The sequence below is a fragment of the Equus asinus genome, chromosome 1, assembly GCF_041296235.1.
Source record: "Equus asinus isolate D_3611 breed Donkey chromosome 1, EquAss-T2T_v2, whole genome shotgun sequence".
NCBI classification, from domain to species: Eukaryota; Metazoa; Chordata; class Mammalia; order Perissodactyla; family Equidae; genus Equus; species Equus asinus.
In genome coordinates, this window is record NC_091790.1 from 182,312,049 (window position 1) to 182,327,104 (window position 15,056).

General features: G+C 35.1%; 1 protein-coding gene across 4 annotated transcripts in view; it reads right to left on the reverse strand.

Annotated features, from left to right (window-relative positions):
* ZNF800 (zinc finger protein 800) overlaps window positions 1-15,056 on the reverse strand; it is a 44,251-nt gene that overhangs the window by 11,252 nt on the left and 17,943 nt on the right. For 3 of the 4 annotated variants that reach the window (XM_044755294.2, XM_044755262.2, XM_070512792.1), the window contains exon 5: window positions 12,431-14,123. In XM_044755294.2, the coding sequence (XP_044611229.2) occupies window positions 12,431-14,123 (1,693 nt within the window). Of the gene's footprint in view, window positions 1-9,432; window positions 11,215-12,430; window positions 14,124-15,056 lie in introns of those variants that run through there. The other variant, XM_044755371.2, reaches the window with a different exon arrangement.

Consider the following 15,056-nt stretch of genomic DNA (forward strand, 5'->3'; position numbering starts at 1 on the left):
AAGCCTGGTTTACTGAGTTTCTGTTACATTTAAGATACTGGTGAAATATCCATGTGAAGATGTTTGACATCCAACTTTGAAAACAAACTGACTCATAATCAGGAGACTAGCCAGGTTAGAAAATAGGACTAGGGTCATCTTCACAGAAGTGATAAATGATGCTTTGGGACTGGAGGAATCACTGAGTATAAAAAGAGAAAAAGGACTAAGGAAACTTGGATCCATATTTAAAGGCCTGGTAAAAAAACAAAGCCAATGGCAGGAGAGGAAGGATCAGAGTTCACAGTAGCATCAGTTCAATAAATAGTTATCAACATCCACCATGTTCCAGATGCTAGGGATATAAGGAAAAAACAGGATCTCTAGCCTTAAGATGCTTATAGCCTAGGGGAGAGACACAAATAGATCATTTCAGTACAGTTAAAGATTGGGAACTAAAGAAATACACAAGGGGGAAACCTAGCCGAACCCACGAAGTCAGAAAATACTCACTGGAGGAAATGGTGTCTGATCTTTAAGATTAAGTAAAATCATGCAAACAAAGTTGGTAAGGGCAAACCTAACGAAATCAAAAGAATGCTCCCAGACTTTTGTAATGCTGAGCAGAATAAGGGGTAGAGAAAAGAACTGGAAGAAGCCAACAGAGGATGAAGTGATTTAAACTGGAAAGAGTAGAGTTACTCTTAGAAGAAAATGAAAAGATAGGAGCAGTGGACAAGGGGTTTCTGGCAGGAAGTTTACAGAACATCTTGGGGGAAATGCTACAGAAAAGAGATTGGGGGAAGCTGCCAAAGCTGTATGAGGATTTGGGAAGAGAAATGGGTAGGGAGATCTTGTATGAAGTTTGCTGAGCTTATGTAATTGCACCTTTCTATCTCCTTAGAAGATTTCAGTAAAATAGTAAAGAGGTTCATTATTTTCCAAAGTTTTGGGGCTCGTCTGTTTCTTTTGGATCCAATACCATGCTGAAACCGGCCTAAGGTGAACCAGTTAGAAGTGACTATGAAAATCTGGGAAAGGTAATTTGTAAGCATTAAGGGTCACAGAGAGGTCAAGCATGATGAAAAGTGAGGAGCCACTAGATTTAGCATTTACATGGTCATTGATGCCTTTCAAGTGAACTTGTAATGGTAGGAAAAACTTGCAAATAGTGCACAAGTGAATGGTATAGGCATGGTTCTATACTGTTCACTCACTCAACAAATATTTACTGAATGCCTACTATGTACCAGGAACTAACCTAGGCCCTGGAGAATCAATGGTGATCAAGACACAACTCTCCTGAGAGTTTACAGTCTAATGGAGAAGGAAGACAAGGAAATAGACAATTAGTGTAGTGAAATAAGTGCTAAAATGAGAGCACATGGAAGTCTGAAGTGAAAGGAAGGAAGAATAGATGATAGTAACTAGACTGAAGGTAGTATGGAGGTGAAGTTTACTTTCTGGCTGAAAAGAATTTGAGCATATTTTGCAGGCTGAGGGAAAGAAGGTTGTGGAAAGGGATACAGAAGATGGTGAGGAGGAAAGAGAGGAGAAGTGTTAGAGGAAGGTCCAGGGAAGGAGACTGGCAAGGGCCAAAGTGTTGGACTTGGAAAGGAAGGACACATCTTCCTCCAAAGAATCAAGGAAGGCAGAGAACACAAAAATCATTGTGATGTGGAAGAGGGGCATAAGAAAATGTCTTCTAGCTTCTGCTATGATATAGGCAAGGTTGCCTCTCATCAAGGAAGCAAAAATAGTGTTGGAGGCTTTGCAGATAGTATAAAAGTTTGAAGTAGGCCATGTGAGAATTGGATAAATGAAATGATAAGTAATCAATTCCAATTCCTAAGATTACACAAATGACAGAAGAGGCAATCAACAATTGTGCGTTTGCTTTGTTTATATCTGGGAGTGGAGTATGAAATGAAATGTGAGCTGCATTTCATAGAATTCAATAGGTATGAATTAAACAAAGGTAAATCTTAAAAGGAATTATCCAAAAATAACTAAATGTACACTCATGCAGTATATAAGTGATTATGGATTACTTATCAGGGCATACAGTCAACACAGCACTCCCATGAGTTTGAATCTGCCACTATTACTTAGTAGCAAGGGCAGAAGCTATGAGACTCACAAAAAGAAGGCAGCAACAGAAGCCATCAGTAACAGAAACGATGAGGAACTCACAGGTAGAAAAGCTATATAGATTAGAAGATGAGGTAATAGGAAAAGAAGTAAAAGCAAAGACATATTGTGGACTAATAAGCCTGAAGATAACTAACGTAAAATACCTTCCTTCTTTCCTCCCTTCAACATTCTCTTAGCACCTGTTATGGGCTAGGTACACTGTGAGGCATTGGTGATACAAAGAGAAGACATAATTCTCACTTGTAAACTAAATATATGTTCATGTACCCATAGCCTAAAGTTTATAACAACAACCAAAAAACCCAAAAGCTGCTCTGAGTTTTGCTACTCAAAACTATACCATGCTCTATAAGACTTAATCACAAAGAAGCAAAATTATATTAAAAAGCTCAACAAATTCTTGAACAATTAGCAAAAGGTGCTGCAAGAATAGCAGCAGATTAAAGACCCATGAAATAATGTTCTAACTTAATAAACTGCTGTGTATCTTAACTTTATCACAGATGTTACATCTGACTTTTCATTAAACGGTAGGATTAATGCCAACGAAAAGGCAACGAAAATCAAATGGTAAAGCAAGATAACCAGAAACTAAGTGCTAGAAAGTGTTTCAGCAGCAAATTGATAGCAATTTTAGCGATCACTCCAACAGTAATAACACATATTTACTGAGCTCTTACTTGAGCCAGGCATTGTGTTAAGTACATTATATACAATATATCATTAAACTTTTATAAATTCCCACAACAAACCTACCTATAAGGTAGTTTCTAACATTATCATTTTACAGACAAGAAAATTGAAACATAGAAAGATTAAGTAACTTGCCCAAACTACATGGCTAGTAAGTAAAGGAGCCAAGACTTGAACTCAGGTCTGCATGATTCTTAAAAATCCATGCCTAACCACGTATGTTTCCCCAAAAGAATGGAATGGTGCCAGGCACATGATGGACACTCAATAATGTCTGTCAATGAGGAATGAATGAGAAGATATAAAGCAGCTGTTGCAGAGTAAGCCCAAATGTGGAAAATACAAGTAGAAAAGCAGAAGCAATACCTTAAGAATTCACTAAATCACTAACTCAAAACTGTGTGGCATAATAGTGGGTGGCTTGAAAATGGCAGCAACTGACACAATAGCCTAATATGCTGCTACAGGAAATGGAATGGCTCTTTCTGAGTGAAAACTTCAGGCTGTCTATGAATCTGCAAAGCAAAGATGGAAACAGCACCAGGCAGTTCAGAAAAAGAACTGCAGATGCTGCTCAGAAAACTCTTTCCCACATTCTCTCAGTATGGAAAGGACTGTTGGCTCTGCATTGACATAAAAGTCAAGCCCACAGGTTACCTTCAATTCAATCACTTTTAAAAAATGAAGAAAATATGTGTACTAGAAAGATTACTACATTCTAGGACTATAGAGACCCCTCTTTTAAAAGATTCCCAAAAAAAGATTTCTTTTGTTGGGTCCAGGACCATGTGTTATGCCACTGACTATGCTGCCATGATCACCAATGACAAGACCAATGGAGAGCAACTGTCCCAAGAGCAGCTCATCTATAAAGAGAAATCTATGGCCAGCAACCTATGAAGAGGCCTGGCACAGGAGATTTGACTGACAGGGAATGCACCTAACTGAACCAATCAAATTTCCTCTCATAGTGGTCTGAACTCAGGCTGAATGGAGAGGGAAAGCAGCTGAGAGACATAGAGAAGGCAGATGCAGAAGCAATGAGACAGTTATAACCATATTGAGAAGATACAGAATGAGGTAATTATATTAAAAAAAAAAGTAAGAGCAGAGTCTGAGAAAGGCTAATAGCAGCAGAGAAGCAACTTCTGCTGCTAAGAGGGCAGTATCCAGTCATTAGAGCTGCACTGATCTTTCCTGGTTTCTGTTAACACCTAGTTGAAATCTATATGGTGAAGCCAGTTTGTACAATTACTCCTAGACTCCAATAAGGCCTGGCCACATCCATCTCCCTTATTTCCTCATATAAGGCCTTCTAATAAATAAAATAAACCTCTTCTTACTAGCTAAAGATCAAGTAAAACTCTGTGCTTGTAACCAAAAAAAATGTGTTGCACAATACTTTTATCTATAGGTGCACATGCACTCACACACCTGCAATTAGATGACACGACAAATTGGGTGGTGGCTAGTAATTCAAGCCCTGTGGGTCTTACTTAGCTCTAACTGCTTTAGAAAGAAGGGCCTTCAAAGAAGTATCTTAAACATTAAAGATCAAGAATTCATACCACTACAACCGGGCACTTAAGAGATTACAAAGAGATCCAGGGCAGTTACAGGAAACAAAACCATCTCATTTAAAAGTCTCTTTCTCTTGTGTGTGTATAAATCTGTTTGTGTTCCAAATTTCACAGCAAATAACTGATTTTGTTCTCTTACAATCACAAGAAACAATAGTAGACTAGTCAAGATGCCAGGTAAAGAAAGGGCAAATTAGAAAATTATGAAAATGTTTTGAGGAAAGTTTAACTTGAGGGTATAAATATTGAAAATGATTCATAAATTTCACTGTGTTCTTGTCTATCTTTACGACAGCCCCATTAGCCTATCTTACCTCTTCAAAGCCTGTCCATTCAAAGGAAAGGAGAAGGAAGCTCAGAAAGTCTCAAACATCTACAGACACCCAGCGCACTGGATTCCAAGCTCAATAACTAATGATGAAAAGGCATAAAAATGACATGGCTACTCTCCTACAGAAGCTTATATAAAACAACCCTAACAACTTGTATGTCAAGAATTCAAGGAAACTACATAAAAATCTTTTCCCTAAAGTTAAATTTTTATATAATCACTTATGCACACAATGTTCCTAGTACTTCACTATTTTTCTTAGAAGAAAAGTATTCCTTGCTTTTTCTTCCATCCAAAATAAAAGCTCGTGGTCACAACCAGCAGGTACTCTAGGGTTCAGGTCTAACAAAGCACCAATCTACCCAAGAAGAGTTTCAACTTTTTTAAAAAGTACTTTTGCATAGCTTAGAAAGAAAGTCTGACTAAGAGCCACAGTTCCATTTTTCAGAGCTAATTTATTTTCAGGATAATCCCACAGGTAGAAGGAATTAAAAATCAATATTCAAAACCTGAATTGTATTGAGTTCTATGCACTTAGGGTTCATTCTGGTGTAATAATTTCTCCTCTGAACATAACATCAAGACACATTCTTGTATTGAAACTGTTACCAGATACTATAGAGCAGAACACCCACATAGACTGTAAGTTATTATTGCTCAAGTATTCAGAGTGTGACTTTTTTATTTCAGTTTGGCTATTTTTTCAACCACATATTCTATTGCTTAAACATTACAATGTTTTATGTGCCAGGAATATGCTCCAGATACCTGACACAAGTATTTGAGTATGAGAATCATTAAGAAGTCAGCCCAGGTGCTGGAACCCCAGCACTTGATCTGAAGATCAAGGATTTGAAGGCTCATCCAAACATAGGGACAAAGGTTCTCTGGTGTTGCAAATTTTATCAGTCCCTAAACACTAAAATTTCTAAAATCATCATCTTCTCATTAAAAAACAAGATCAAGAACAGTCAGGTGTGTAGGTAAACCCTCTCGGCAGATAAATTAACAGTACTTGGGCCTCAGCTGAAATTTGGAGTGCTGCCACTAATAACTACCACTGGCAAGACTTTTGAAAAGTGGATTTCTTATCTCTTCATGACACATTCACCAAAGAAATTCCTGACTTAGCCCAAACTGTGCTCTCCTCAAGAATCCACTCTTTCCATAAACGAATGCCTTCTATCAAACAGTACTGCATACCTACTTTTGTTCTATAGAAATATTTCAGCTGTTACTCAATTAATATTTGCTCTGTGTCAGTATTTTGCACATAACCAAAAATAAAATATTTATGTGATAGGACAGATATACTAATAAGAATTTTAAGACAGAAAGGTTATTCTAGTAAGTAACCACAAAAACAAAGCCTAACTTACAATGAATGTGCTTAAAACTACCTAATAGCTTTTTCAAAATAAATGAAAAATTTGCGAGTAATAAACTAGTAATATCTGATTAGAAAAGAATTGATAGCAAATAATATAGTTGGTTCTCGTCTCAATTAAATACAAAAGCAGCAGTTAAAAATCTGATGTGTAACAATAAACTTCTTTTAATGTACACATTTCCATCTAAACTTCAAGAGGCCATGAAAAAACCCACATTTGGATATGCTACGAAAATCACTTATAGTAATCATAGCTAACATTTATTGTAATATGCCAGGCGCTATTCTAAGTGTTTTACATGTATTTTTCATTTTATCCTCTGAACAACCCTACGAGGTAAGCAATATTATGCCCATTTTATAGGTGAGGTAAACAGAGCACAGAATGTTTAAGTAACTTGCACAATGTCACACAGGAAATAATCTGTAGATCCAAAAATTTCATCAACTAATCTAGCTCCAGATCATTACACTAAGGTGCCAATAAGGTAATGTAATGAATGTGCTTTGCAAACAGTAAAATGTGCAGATATAAGATGCACTGATTAAGGGTACAGGTTTTGTAGACAGACGTAGTGCCAAGTCTCAATTCTGTAATTAACTAGCTATGTGAACTTGAGTAAATCACTGAACTTCTCTAAGCTTCAATATTCTGTTCTATAATACAAGAATAATGAAGTAACAGTTCATACTTCATAGGGTTGTTGGTGGATTAAGGGATTATGCATGTAAAGGGTGAGCAATGTGCTTGGCATACAGTAAGCACTCCATGAATGTTCATTATTACTACCTAGAACTAAGAATTCTCTTTATTATCATAAACTCTCATCTTAGTACTGGTGGCATTTTCTAAAATAAGTAAAATCTATCAATATTGAGATAATACAAGCTTATGAAATTCAGACCCAAAATCTCAAAGTGTATGGCAGCACAATTTTGAGATGGAAAAGGCAACTACTTACTTAAATATCATTATCAAACATTTATTTAAAGTGCCTGGGTATACATGAAAACATATTAGGCACTAAACAAAATTATCAAGACATAGTTCCTGACTTCAAAAATACAAAATTAATTCTGCCGAGTGAGCACAAACAGCAAAACCTCCAACTTTGGGCATTTTCCCAACCAGATGCACCTGTGGTCTTCACTAAGTTCCCCTCTGCTTGTGGTGTGGTTGCGGTGAATATAGAGAGAGGAAGAAGCTTGAAAATAAATAATAAACCTGACAAATCGAGTGTAGAGTGATAAAGCTTCAGGAAGAAATGAGCTGACTTTCCACCTTACCATTTCAAAGGACGTTTTAGCTATCTTGATACTAATGATCTCAGTCAACGAGAAGAGGAAAAAGGAAAGATGAGCTGGAAGCTCAGATCACAGGTCAGAGGAAAAGGGTGCAGAAACAAATTATGAGAGAGGAGGAATGAATACAGAAAGTCAGAAAAGCCAGAATAATTGTAGGTGAGTTTAAGTGAAACATGTTTTATTCTGCATTCTATCATATGCCCGATGCCTTAGAAACCAACTAGCTAATAGTTGTTCTCAAGATTGCTGATTCTTACTCCTTTTCAATTCTGAGGTTTCTGTTAGCTCTTAAAGTCAGAGAAGAGGGAAAGAAATCATAGAGTACAGAAGAATTTTGTCTAACAGCACAGCCAACATCGTGCTGCATCTATCTTAGAGCTCAGTTTTAGATCAACTATGAAAGCCACGGCTAAATCATAATCCTGGTAATCTATGAATTCCATTAGAAAAGTAACTTCTAAAACTCCTAAGGATCTAGAATACTTCTAGAGGCCACTGCAGGAAACCTGATTTCTAAAGTTTTAGAAGCATTTCTATCTCATTTTCAGTGGTCACGCTATTTGAAGAGAACTTTTGCAACTGCACAAAAGGAAGATTATCTACTTGTGCCTCCCTATCTCCATAGCTACTTGCCATAACATCTATTGGGAAACTCCTTTCTATACCCACAGCCTTAAGCCACAGCAAAATCACAAAACTCCCTGCCACTGCATTCATAGGCTTTTTAAAGCAAACTGAGTAGAAGAGCCTATTGACCATAAAGCAATATGACAAATACAAATTCCTAAAAATGTGAAGGTACTTTTCAACGATACAAGCAATCTGTGTCAATCGAAAACTTAGCTCATATATACAAAACTAGGGTAAAAATTAAAGATGAGTAATTTATATATTCTTCAAAGTTTTTCTTCTTGAAGTAGGGAGTAAATAGGAAAAAAGGAATGAACCAAAAGAATAGTTACTGTGCATTCAAGGGGTATCTGCACATTCTAAGGAACACCAGCCCAGAGTCAGCCATACCTCATCCAGCTCTCATGTGCACTATCCAAACTTACAAAGTTGAAGTGCAAGCCATACCTGTTGTTCCTCCTCTTCCACCACACTTAGGAGTGGAAGGTATCTTCAGGAAGGAAAATGAGTTGAATTCTACAGAAAAACTCTTAAATTGATCAAATAGTAGCAAAGGTGGATATAATTTATAGCCGGAGATAGGTCTTAATATAAAATAAGCAGTTTCTAACGGTTCTTTATCTGCTTAAGTACTCCTCCCTACAACAACAAGTGCTACAAATATTTGCTTATATAGTCTACGTGCAGAAAAGCTTCTGGCACGAATCTCATAGGCCTCTTCTCCTTAAGAGCTACAAGACTGAGCCTCTGAGACAACAAAGCTCAAGAGTAAAAATAAAACCAAAATGTAAGAATGAAGACCAGAAACGAATAGGAAGAACAAAGAACTTCTAATCACTTCTTACTTGTTCATTCTACTTTTCTAAACTGGTCCCAGTTTAGCCTCTAACTCCTATGTCTGCCATGATCCATTAATTTGGCTATCATGATAAAACATTCCTAATCTGTGTAAGCCTTTCTAATTTACACAAGTCCTCACACAGTGCTATTTTTTTCTCTATGACCCAGCTGAAGTCTTTTGACAGTCCTTGGAATCATCAATTTCTCCTTCTAAATTCCTGCTCTGTGGCCCTAGTTATTATGGAGGAGACAAACTGTGAATGGTCCTATGGAAACAGGTGAGGCAGAGAATTCCAGCAATTGGGCTCCCCTCCACCAATATCAGGCTATTTCTCTTTCTTCCCCTACAGTATTTAGCCACTAAAGCACAGAGAAAAAGACTGACATAGAGATGAAAGGCTGCAGCAAAAAGTTACTCCAAGCTTTTTAGGAATCCTTGTATCTCTTCACTGGTTATAGGTACTTAACTCTGGAAAATATCTTTGGAAAATGTCTTGTGTGTAGGAATGCATAAAAGATAACACCTTGCAAAAAGTCAAACATACAGGTTTAATGTGCAACTAATAAAGATGGTTTATAAACGAAATATCACCTACATATTTAGTTCCCTAAATATATTATGCTATTAATCATTAAAGTTAGACCTAAAAGTACAAGTTTTCCATAAGTGGAAAAGTAAATCTGTTTTTAAATTAAAGAGAAATTATCACTCTAATTCTTAAAAATAAAACTATCAGGATATAATTCAAGTGTAGCTGCTCATAGTCACTGAGTAAATTTAAATTTGATAATAAAACATTTAAAGTTTCAACCAATGCACCTTTGTTGAAGCACATTTAGCTGAAATAACTTCGAGTCTGGTTTATTTCCATCACATATAGTACATTTTTCCAACAAGAGCATGTACATTCAATATAGAACATTTCCAGCAACAGTTACAGTCTTTCTAGTTTCCTTTCACAGTATATTTTAGTGCAAAGCACTGGGAAGGGTAAATGTTTTTCTAGCTACAGAAGCATTTTATTATGACCTTGTGGATCTTCAAGATTTTAAGTTTTATACAAAAAGTATATAGATGGACAGGGTCCCTCCTAAGTACAGGTGTGTGAACCTACATAAAAACATGGTATAGTCTCTGCTGTACCTTTTAAAATTATAATTTGACAAAAATTACTAAAAAATAAAATATTCCCTAAAAAGTAAAAAATATTGATACACAAAGCCTGCCCAAAATTTCATAAAGATAGATGTACTTCTGTTTTTCCTAAAATCTTGATTACAAAAATGGACAAAAATTCATTATTTTCCAAATTTTACAGTAGGAATCAAATATTATCTAAAGTGGTCATTTAAGATTTTGTTAGGGAGAAAAAAATCAGGGTTTACACCCCCATATTCCTTTTTCAATAATATTTAAAGAAATAAACTAGTATCATTAAGAAGTGGTTGTGCATGGATTGTCTGCATCCATAAAATATCGTAAGCTATTTACTACCTTCATATTAATATTAGTAAATGTGTGGTCTTTAAAAAAAAAAGAAACTGAAGAATTAAGTTGCATCTATCATTAAAGTGCTTTGAATAAAATTTAAAGAAAAATAGGGGAATGTTTAATTTTCATAAAACCTCAGATGTTTACAAATGAAAAATGTAATGATCCATGGATGAAAATGAACTGGAACTTTCCTGTAGTATGTATTTTAGAATCAAACTTTCAAACATTTAAGTGCTGGAGAACAAGTTAGAAATAAATGGATGTAAAAATAATTACAAATATTTAGTAGGCTAAATATTTATAATGTGCTGATACTAATTTGTCTTTTGGTCCTAACATACACTCACTAGGAAATCATATATCTGTACAATGCAGATGAAAATTTTGCCAAATAAAGCAGAACAAAACTAAAATCACTAAGATATAAAGTCTCTGCAAATTAAAAATCACCAGTGGTGATATTTTCTTCAAGTTGTTGATCGCTTTAATCAACAAATTGTTTGGAAAACAAAATTTGCAACATTTTTGTAGAAACTGTAGACCAAATGCACAAAGCCAAGGGTGGCTAGCTGATAGACTGTGATGACAATATGTAATGTCACAGCTACTTGAAAGTGCTGGAAGAGGCAGTGCCTTAGAAATAAGTGGTTAGATGGTTATTTTAGTCTGAAAACAGCAGGTACAGTCGAATATTTATGAAAATGCTTTTCTTTTTTTCTCATAGTACCATTTGAAGACGTTTAGTGGTTCTAACACCAATTTAAAGTCTTTCCACAAAAATGAACTCCAAACCTTTTCGTACATCACTTGAAGTTATCTGAGGAGAAATGGGAATAAATGAACACTTTTGAGTTTACCAATAAAACCTTGTTTTTAAAACTATACAAGAGTAAATAACTTCTAAAGGATGGTTTCATCTCATGTTTTCCTCACAAATTAAAAAATGTGTGATAATCAAACCACAACATTTAACCTATTGAGCACTCAAACTAAGCATACTGCTTTAGAACGTGAATCCAAAACTAATTTAATACTAATTAAATATATTAAATGCCCTCATACAAGGGACAGAGATCTGAAGGTAAACTTTAAAAATATACAGGGACTTGAAAAAACAAGTATAGGGAGTCTACTCTTTATTTCAAAATATTGCATTTTAAAAACCTACATTTGTTCCAAAATCTTCTAAAAAAGTAATATTTTTTCTTCTTCCCAATAGGGATTTTATATTTCTTGCAATGCACAACCACAAAAAAAAAGAAAAAAACCCCTACTTAATAATATTAACTATGTTGAAATGATCACCAAAAAGTTTATTTAAACAAAAATGGAAAAATAAGAGGATTTTGGACCTAAATAATCACTTTTTCCATAGATTAAGAAACAGTAACACATACTCCCGAGGAGAAGGAAAAAAAAATTCAAATTTCTGTTTATGAAGTTTCCCCCTTCGCCTGGAAGCACTATGTTAAATGTAAATAATAAATACTAATTGTTCTAAATTCAATTTGGGGATTTTTTTCTGAGTACAGCACTTTATTTAGCTGTCACAGATTATTTTTTACAATAATTACAGTGCCTCAAAAGACTTTTTTCCTATAATTATCGCCTTCACAAATTCACTCTAATATATTTAACTTTCCTACAATGTATTAATTAGTAGACTAAGTCACTGAATCAAATTAAACCTGTGCAAAGTTAGTTAAACAAAAGACTTCTATTGTAAACATAAGCCAATATAAATGTATGCATTTTACAACATTGAGAGGAAAGCACTGACCCTGTGCCATCTACCTATAACTATATTGCATTGTCCTGTGGAAGATAAGTTCTGAAGTTAACTTTTGTTCCCAAGCCACTGGAATAAAGGTCACTGAAGAGGTAAATGCAATATGCACATCACCCTTGCAGTTCCCATTGCCATAAGATATATGGAAGCAAACGTGTTAAAATGGAACCAGCTATAAATTATGGTCAAATGATTTTTTTAGTTCGATGGGGGAAAAAAGCAAAACTCTGTAACCGTTCCTCACCAGACAAGAGCCTTAGATCTTGTACTTCGGCCTTTGGTTTTGTTTCCTTCAGGTGAATTGGAAGCATTTGCCTTATGAGTTTTCTTATGATGTTCAAGATAAGTCTTTTTGGCAAATGCCTTTCCACATTTATTGCATCTGTGAAGAGAAAAGTTTTTTGTGACTTTTACTTCAATACCAACGTCAGCTACTTCATACTTTTTACTAGGAGAGTTAGAAGTGCCATCATGTTTTGAATCACTATGTTTTGCTTCATCCTTTGAAGGGCCCCTTTTTGCCACTTTATTTAGAACAAAATCAATGGGCTTTTTTATAGCTCTGATCTCTAAACTGGCTGTAATTTTCCCAAGATAGCGGGATGACTTTTTATGAACCACAGTTATATGTCGTATCACATCACGTTTCCGACGAGTTTCATAAGTGCAAAGAGGACACTTGTAGAATTTAACATAAATGTTATTCCCATCTGTGTGCAACTCAATGTGTTTAGTCAAGTTCTGTTTGGAAGTAAACTGACGTTTACAAAGTTTACAGTAAAGTTGCTTAAAGTCAAAGCCAGCTGAAAGTTTTGGTTTCCTGGTTTTTTGCTGGCCACCTGCAGCAGACGGACTAGTTGATTTAGGGCTTTCAGAGTCTTGTTTAACTTTATTTTTCTGTGCTGCCGGTGTGTTCTTTTTTTCATTTGAATGATTTGTTCCCTTTAATTCATTCTGTGGAGAATGGGTAATGGAAGGGGGTGAAGATTCTACAGAATCTGCTGGTTCAACTTTAACTTTTATTTCTGAACTGCTGGCAGTATTATTAGGGCCTTTCTCTCTTTTAGAGTTTGTTCCAGAAAGAGTTATCTTGTGGACAATTTGCATATGTCTTTTAAGCATTATTTGTGAACTATATTTCCTCTTGCAAAGGAGGCATTTGCATGCAGTTAAATTGTATTCAGCCTTTGAAGACGACTTTTGTTTTCGAGTCTTAAAAGATTTTTTAGGAGAAACAGAATCCAGGAACAAAGGTTGCCCAGGCTTTGTTGCTATATCAGGAGTAATTGAATCCCTCCTTAGTCCTCTATGAACTTCATCAAAATGCCTCCTTACATTCGCTTTTGTAGCAAATGATTTACAACATACTGGACAACTCCTACTTAATGGAACTAGAACATTCTTACTGCGTCCTTTAGAGGATTGGTTTGGATTCTTTCGTGTTTCAATGTACTTTTTTAGTTCTTCCATCTTTTTCTTGTGTACTTTTCGAATGTGACGACGAACACCTCGTCTGGAATTGAATTCTTTTCTACAAAGACAACATATCAACTGGTGACCAAAATCAGAATTGTCAGAAGTTTCCAAGTCAGCCTGTGATTCCTGAGGTTGTTCATCAGATGTAGGTGCCACTTCATCTGCAACAATCTCAACAGGCGGGGGCTCTACAGTTTCCACCTCTGTATCTGTGACTGGTACTGTCTTAGACTGTTCAGTGCTAGTTTCCTGTATTTGAACTTCGGTTTGTTCAGGAGGATTGCTTGACTCTGTGGCTTCAGTAGGATTATCAGTTCTTGAAATGTATTGAAACACTGCATTTTGATTAGTTTCTATGGGTTCTAGCTTAATAATATATTCTCGTTTGTCCACACTTGGATATATGGCTTCTAGGAGATCGTTTATGGCTTGGCTTTGTTTATCGTTTACATCAGGAAGGTCTGTTAAGGAAAAAACAACATTTTAATCTGAAACAATTAGCCTGCTCTAGCCTTCCTAATATTTTAAAACGTATCATGAACCTCTATATTAAAATTTATTATATTACTAGTTTTTATTTTTATAAGAGCATTATCTACTTTTCAGTATTTTATGAAGATTAAAAACTAGGGTTAATTAAACTAAAATTTGCTTTAATTTAAAATCTCATCATAGTATGCAAATGATAAGGAACAGATACAATCTGAAGAGCTACTACTTCCACTTCTAAGTGCCCTTACTAAAAAGTATATAAGCACAAGGGTATCCTAAACAATAAAAATAATATTTCATATTTTTAGGCTAGCAAAGGCAAGTCGAAGTTCTCATAACCGAAGATGGATAAAACATCATGAAAAACATTACTATATATAAAAATTTTCTTTTTTTAGAAAACATAACAGCATTCCTATTAACTTAGTCCATACAAATAATCTAGTCTAATTGTATGGGAACATCTGAACACCCTATAGAAATGGAAAAGTAAGATTTGTTGGAAAATAAGTAAACATGAATGGCATGATATATAGAAGTATTTGCTAAACTCAGTCCTATTATACATCTTCTTAATAAGACACAATTCTATTAAAACAAATGATTAAAAACTATAGATTTATTCTAAAAATAGAGCTATTTTTATTTACTTGTGCAATAATTACACTCTCTATAGGCAATCAAATATTCCTATTGTAACAGAGTTGTCTAACACTGGCTATGTTTCCACATACAACTCTAAAACCTAGCTATAAATACAGCATCAAATCTGATATCTATTTAGAAATCAAGAAATGATTCATTATAGTTCTTCTTGTCTACTCATCTTCCTTTTTAAAATGGATAAAACAGTGTCTATAAGAAGGATGACACTTTCATAGAACTATTTCTAGAATGGGTAT